This window comes from Arachis ipaensis, chromosome B10 (genome assembly GCF_000816755.2).
Source record: "Arachis ipaensis cultivar K30076 chromosome B10, Araip1.1, whole genome shotgun sequence".
Classification (NCBI taxonomy): Eukaryota; Viridiplantae; Streptophyta; class Magnoliopsida; order Fabales; family Fabaceae; genus Arachis; species Arachis ipaensis.
The window spans coordinates 948,542-955,466 of NC_029794.2; the positions used below are offsets into that span (position 1 = coordinate 948,542).

The 6,925-nt window shown below is 36.8% G+C and overlaps 2 protein-coding genes across 2 annotated transcripts in view; one reads left to right on the forward strand and one right to left on the reverse strand.

Annotated features, from left to right (window-relative positions):
- Positions 772-3,044, forward strand: LOC107622694. Its single transcript, XM_016324674.2, has 2 exons — positions 772-862; positions 1,692-3,044. The coding sequence occupies exon 2, from the start codon at positions 1,916-1,918 to the stop codon at positions 2,897-2,899; it is 984 nt and encodes a 327-aa protein (XP_016180160.1). The 5' UTR covers positions 772-862; positions 1,692-1,915; the 3' UTR covers positions 2,900-3,044.
- The window catches only part of LOC107619883 (formin-like protein 20), an 11,132-nt gene continuing 7,708 nt past the window's right edge, over positions 3,502-6,925 (reverse strand). The window contains exons 8-21 of the mRNA XM_021113663.1: positions 6,496-6,909; positions 6,281-6,398; positions 6,115-6,186; positions 5,932-6,030; positions 5,704-5,745; positions 5,381-5,461; positions 5,239-5,289; positions 5,072-5,153; positions 4,882-4,976; positions 4,714-4,785; positions 4,509-4,625; positions 4,356-4,424; positions 4,210-4,276; positions 3,502-4,120 (exon numbers count right to left, since the gene is read on the reverse strand). Coding sequence (XP_020969322.1) covers positions 3,795-4,120; positions 4,210-4,276; positions 4,356-4,424; positions 4,509-4,625; positions 4,714-4,785; positions 4,882-4,976; positions 5,072-5,153; positions 5,239-5,289; positions 5,381-5,461; positions 5,704-5,745; positions 5,932-6,030; positions 6,115-6,186; positions 6,281-6,398; positions 6,496-6,909 — 1,705 coding nt within the window. The 3' untranslated portion in view covers positions 3,502-3,794. The remainder of the gene's footprint in view (positions 4,121-4,209; positions 4,277-4,355; positions 4,425-4,508; positions 4,626-4,713; positions 4,786-4,881; positions 4,977-5,071; positions 5,154-5,238; positions 5,290-5,380; positions 5,462-5,703; positions 5,746-5,931; positions 6,031-6,114; positions 6,187-6,280; positions 6,399-6,495; positions 6,910-6,925) is intronic.

Below are 6,925 nucleotides of genomic sequence, written 5' to 3' on the forward strand. Positions count from 1 at the left end.
AATCGATCCAAATTAAACCGCTCATCTAATCCAATCCAAATTGAAAATCGATTAAAACCGTATTAATTCGGATTTGATTGGATTCTATTTTTTGCAAACCGTTGGATTGGATCGGATTTCGGATCTACTTTTCATAACCGATCCAATCCAATCCAAACCGCACAATGTGCTATAATATTATTATTTTATTATTATATTTACAATTATATTTATAACATGTTCAATTTGTTATACATTTTTCTATTATTCATGTATTATTATTATTTAATAAATATTTTATGTTTAAAATATTATTTATTTATTTATTTTAACTAACCTATAATTTTATTTCTATTGTTATGTTATCGTTGGTTTTTTAAGATATGTTAAGAGTTGTTATGTCATTGTTGATTATTTAAAATTTGAGGTTAAGATTTATTATATGTATTTAATTTTTTTATTTAAAAAACCGCAAATCCAAACCGATCCAAACCGCTTGTAATTGGATCGGATCGGATCGGATTTTCAAAAAAAAGTTCATCCAATCCAAATCGCACCGCATATAAATTAAGCGTTCGAATCGGATGACTTTTTCCCTTAAAACTGAACCAAACTGCACGGCAAATACCCTACTTAAAATTGCCCTTTATTTCATTGAACCATATGTTTTTAATTGTTTTAAAATTTGAATAGAAAAGCATGATTAAGAGAAGAAAATTATGAAGGTTCGCTGGATAATTATTGTTATATAATGTAGCATAATGCCCTACCAAAAACTATATCCATTTTAATGACTGATAAGCATGTGATTTAATGTTAAAATGGGGTTGTATTCATATTATGTTGGGGTCCCTTTTCTAATAATTGTTGACAGAAGTTGAAGGTACGTAATTTCAAACCATATGATATATCATATCATATTATTATTATACTATAAAGAATAGTACTATTTGGCTATTATATCTTACAAGCTACGTTCAATTTATTTACCCCACGTGAAAAGTATCCAAAAAGAGAAATGTCACGAATCATTCTGTATATGCTATACGAAAACGCAAAGTAAATTCTGTTTTATTTTCTGATTGTTAGCTCGGCTGATTTGAACTGAACCTTTATTAAAGCCATAAAAGACTCTTAAATTTCAAGGCTAATGGGTCCATAACTGAATGATTCATATATGTCATAATTTATAGGGGTGTCTATGGATCGGATCATATCCGTAAATCCGCAGTAAATATCCGATCCGTATCCTTTGTGGATCAGATCGTGGATATCTGCTCTACATCCGCGTATCCGATCTGCGGATCCGCAGATTCGCACTATAATAATTAAAAAATAAATAAATATATATATGTTTGGTATTATATTTACTTATTTGTATGTTTTAGTTAGTAATTATTATTTATATATTGTATTATTTTATTTTTGTTATTTAAAAAGAGTTTGATTAAAAATATTTTAGAAATAAATAAGTTTAAAAGTATAAAAGAAATATTTTTATCGAATTCTTTTACATAGAAATATGATTAAAAAGATAAGGTTTAATTATGCGGATATATCCGATATCCGATCCGATTCGATCCACAAATGTGCGGATCGGATCCAACACTAAAAAGTGCGGATATCATATCTGATGGAAATTGTGCGGATCGGATCGAATTTTCGACCATATCCGATCCGCGGACACCCCTAATAATTTAAATATTTTGTAGGCAATAGCAATAATAAAGCTACTAAGAAATGTGCATTTTAAGTAATCAAAAGAGGGTGTCACACCAAATCACTAATTGCCAAGGATAAAGGGTGTGTTCTCCATGTGCCCTTTTGAATAATCCACACTCTGTCAAAACATTCTCTAAGGTAAAATACTTCCATTGTGTTGAGCCTTAAAAAGAGTCTTCATTCATTTTATGCATAATTCATCACATTCTTTACAATGGAAGTCTCAAGCAAGATTCTGAGAAGATCAATCTACACATTCCTTCAAAACTATCATTATTTCACTTCAACAGCAGCATTTCTAGCCATTCCATTCTCACTCTCAATACTCATTTCTTCTTCTTTTTCTTCTGCTTCTTCCTCATCAATCATGCTTCATATATTCAATCACCTCAAGGCTCTATTCTCTGCTGCAGGGTTCCCATCATCATCACAGTTCTTCTCAATTCTCAACCTCAAAGTCTCTCAAACAATCACTTCCTCAATCTTCACCCTTCCATTCACACTCACTTTTCTCCTCATTGCAAAAGCATCAGTAATTCAAGCACTTAGCAATAACCAAAAACCAATCATAACAATTCCACCATCCTTTACTTGTATATTCTCACATTACAAGCCACTTCTACACACTTATTTTCACAACTCTTTCTTTATCCTCTCAGCAAATGCAACTTCCTTTTGCCTTCTTTTCCTGGCCTTCGCCGTCACGGAAGGCCTCGGCTACTCTTCCTCCCTGAGCTGCTCGAGTCTCCTGTCGGCGGCGGGGGCCATTCTCTTCTCGGTGATACTTGCCAATGCACTTGTGATATGCAACATGGCACTCACACTCTCTGGCATGGAGGGAAAAGGTGGATACATGGCGATTCTTAAAGCATGTGTTCTTCTAAGGGGAAGGACATCAATGGCTCTGTTCTTGGCTCTGCCTGCGAATGCAGGGCTGGCAGCCATTGAAGCATTGTTCCAAATAAGGATTGTAAGAAGTTATGAGATTGGTGGGAAGCTGTGGCCTTGGATTGCTTTAGAGGGCATTCTCATCGCTTATTTGTACTCTATTTTCATCATACTTGATACAATTGTGAGCTGCATTTTCTACAAAAGCTGCAAGATAGCAGCATCATTGGTTGATCAAGAAGACCAGAATCTGTTGACTGCTGAATTCACAGGTTACTTGGGGAACAAGAATTTTGACGAGCTACCTTGAGTAACAAGGTAGCATGTTTTTTTTTGTTGGAATTTTCAGATATTCAGAGAGGGAAGAAGGAATTCTTTTTATTCCATCAATTTATTATCATTGTACATTGGATCTTTTACAGTGTGAATAATATATGAAGCCTTCTGTTTATTTATTTATTTATTTCCTTTCATTTTGACTCATCTTCATAATACATCCTCCTAAATAACATTCTTAATTACTTTATTTAGTATTTATGAGGATGTTGTAGAAGATATTTAGGGGATTATACTACTATTATTTAGTGTAATAAGGTGAATAGTTTTAATCAAACAATTGGAAAAGCCTTTATAAACTCATACTATCTGATATAATAATTCAGGCAAACAATTCTGAAGAGTAAACTAGTATAATTGGATAGATACAACACTAATCTGTCTGAATTTTTCACTGTTAAAATCCGTTCAGAGTGCAGGGTACCTATTACACTTTACAAACATCTATAACTTTGGCCTGCTTTTCACTTATATTACAGTTACAGTACAGAGACCTGATTTTCTAATTCTGTTTCTTAATCTGACACCTATACAACATGATCTTAAGTATATCCTACCAAAATCTCNNNNGATTTTGGTGCTTCACAATCCCAAGGCATGAGGCTCTGGTGCAGGAAGGATGAACGCGGAAGCCGATTTCTTCTTCTTACATCCGTCCATCATATTCATTAGCATCTGAAGAACCCGCGCTGATCACCAGAGTGTGGAGCCATAGATGATGATGATCAATGGAATTCTGATTCAACAACATGCCATCAGAGAATCATCTCAGAAGCTCTCAAAGTGGCTAGCTATTTCGCCAGCCTTAAGAGGCCAAATAGACTTGTCCATCTTGGAAAAGGGAGGATACTTTCTTCTCCTTTGCTTTCTCAGCTTTCTTCCATCTCTTTGTCACCCTTTCTTGGTGTCTCCGCATCTATCTCTCTATCGAACTTCCTCGGTGTCTGGCCATCCATGTCGAACTTCCTCGGTGTCTGGCCATCCATGTCAAACTTCCTCGGCGTCTGGCCATCCATGTCTCTATCAAACTTCCTCGGCGTCTGGCCATCTCCCTTTCTTGGCGTCCCGGCTTTAGCCTTCTCCCTCTCCATTTCAGCCTCTTTCTCCGCTTTCTTCTTATCTGCCTCCGCTTGTTTGACATTTTCATCATGTGATTTTCGGAACAGTCTTGTAAAATTCAAGAGAGTAGCAGTAACTGTAATCAATCAACAATGAAATACATACATTAAGCCAAGGCAAACCAAGTCCTCTCATTGATACAAGAACAAGAGTAAGCATTATTACCTTGCTCAAATGGACAGCGAGCTGGATCCTCACCAAAATATAGTGCAAGTGCATCTGCATTTCTACCCTGTCCACACACAAATTACAAAATCTTTATACATGTCCTATGCATTATTCTACTAGTAATGATGGTTTAACCAGATTACCGCTGAAGAATATAGGTTTGTTACAGATTCCACCTCCGACTCCGCTATAGAAAGGAATTCTTTAAGTGTCTGAAAAAGAATTCTTTGTCATCAATTTTATTATATATGATATGATACAATCAAAGACAAAAAGTGACATAAAAGGCTAAACACCTTACGGAAAACATCAGACACGGGGCCATCAGTTTCAGATGCAGCAAGCTCCTGTTTAAGCTTTTCTAATCCCTTGATGAGTGCCTGCATTTCTTCTGCTAACATCTTCAATTGTATCTGCAAAATTTGGTATCCTAATCAATATATATATGTTGCAATTGCATTATCCATGATGTGGATACAAGAGCCAAAAACAAATCATCACCTTAGTGGCTGCTTCCAGGTTAACTAGGTCAAGGTGAAAATCAAGGAGTGATGGAGACTTTTCAGCCAGGACCTGCAGTTTTAAATAAGCATTTTTTGGTAGATGATTCATCCTTTATTGTACTCTGACAAAATTCTTTAGATTATGCATTGCAAACGGAATTTATACCTTGCAAAGATAATGCATCAGTGTCATTTTACCGGTAGTAGCCCGAGTGTCAGTAAGCTTTAAGAGACTATCCAACTTGAACCCAACTGCAGCTCCTGTACCATGCAAATACAAATATTTTCACACCTACTATCAGTTCAATTTGTGATCATGATTGAAATTGGTTCTAGAAGATAGTTAAAGAACATACCCCTTGCAGTGCCTTCATTCAATGTGTTTCCCAAATAAAGAATTTTCTTCATAATCTCCTTCAGTTTAACTGAATTTCGGACCTATTATCAAAGCAAAATGTACCAGTCCACAAAAATACAAGAAAAGAAAAACTTTTATTAATTTTGTAAGCAAATTATCAAGTACCTCATCACAGGCAGAGTTCACAGTGTTTAAACTGCTCTTGAAGTCTTCAGCCTGCATCAAGTGGAAAAAAATAAAGTGAAGTGAAACAAGAAAAACCAAATTGAAAACAAATTCAGGCAAAACACCTTGAGAATCAGCAAACCTGTGTCCCAAACTGAATCTTGAAAGAGAACACTCTTAATTTTGCCTCCACTCTTGGCACTTTCATCAGCTCCATAAAATACTGAAGCATAACAAGAACATGAAAATATTACACAGGCTGGTCCTTAGCTTGAACTAACAAATACCAAAATAGCCTTTTTTATAAGTCAATTTTTGAAGACACAAACACTTGAATCAATTAGCTTATCAATTAACAGAGGAACCTCTTATAAGTTCAATATATGTTCCCCTCAATGAACAATTTTCTTTTCACGATTACTCTATATATAATGATACATTGGTTGAAAGAACTTATTAACACACCTGTTCACATTTTCCTAAAGCCTCCGGGTCACCAGTGTATCCCTAAATAAGCATAATCAAGATGAACCAAAATTAGAAAACAAAATCCAAGGAATTACAAAAGCTAAGCCTTGTCTATAGGCAATGTGATAGTAATAAGAACATCAAATGCCAGAGAAGCAAGATCCCCTCATTGCCATCATAACAAGATCCAAGAAATTATGCATATATTTTTAATAAGGCCATCACCTTCAAAGTTTCCATCTCCTCTTTAGTAGGACAAAATTTGATGAGATTTTCCACCTGATCACCATCTAACACTGCCTCATCCATGGCTAGCACTGCTGCCTGAGAATATGTATTAAACTTGTTAGGAAAGAAAGCGAAAAATGTACTGGAGGGAGCCTATATGAAAAGAATGAGCTTAATTACCATCATGTCAGGAAGTGGCATCTTAACCTTTGTGAGCATAATTTCAGTATTATAGGCCCTTCGTAAATCGATCTTCAATTAAGAGTACAAATACAGAATTGAATAAGTGAAAACCAAACATGAAAAATGAATTTCGAGAGTATTCATATATAGAAGAAGAGAATACCAACTGGACTTTATCAGTTTTGGGTGCAGCAGCTTTGGATTTGGCAGATTTATCAGCAGCTTTTGGAGCACTTGCAGAAAAAAGCTTCTCCAGCTCTGAAACGTCAAACTCTTGTGCACTAAGATTGAATGTAAAACAAACAATTAATACACTATTAAGGAAAGGATATTGAAATTGAAATTATATAGAGAGAGAATGGAAATTCAAATGATTACGTTTGAAGTTCCGCACTTCTTTGCAATTCTTCCCATAAGCTCCCTTGCATTGCCCTGCTAACCTTACTCCAATGCAAAGGCTTAAAGGGGGATCGTCGAGGCATCGCTGTATTACGTGTGAGCCCACGCCCTCTAGCAGCTCCACCACCTCTTCCCAACGGAGGCGGTGGAGGTCCACCACCTGGAGCACTACCAGGAGGCGGAGGTGGGCCTGGGCCACCAACTCCAGGAGGAGGAGGCGGAGGAGGGCCTGGTCCTCGCGGAGGTGCTCCAGGCATTGGAGGAGGTGGAGGCCCTCCGGGCATTCGAGGTGGAGGAGGTGGCGCTCCTGGCATCGGAGGTGGCGGTGGTGCTCCGGGCATTCGAGGTGGAGGTGGTGGCGCTCCGGGCATTCGAGGTGGCGGTGGTGCTCCGGGAATTGCGGGAATTG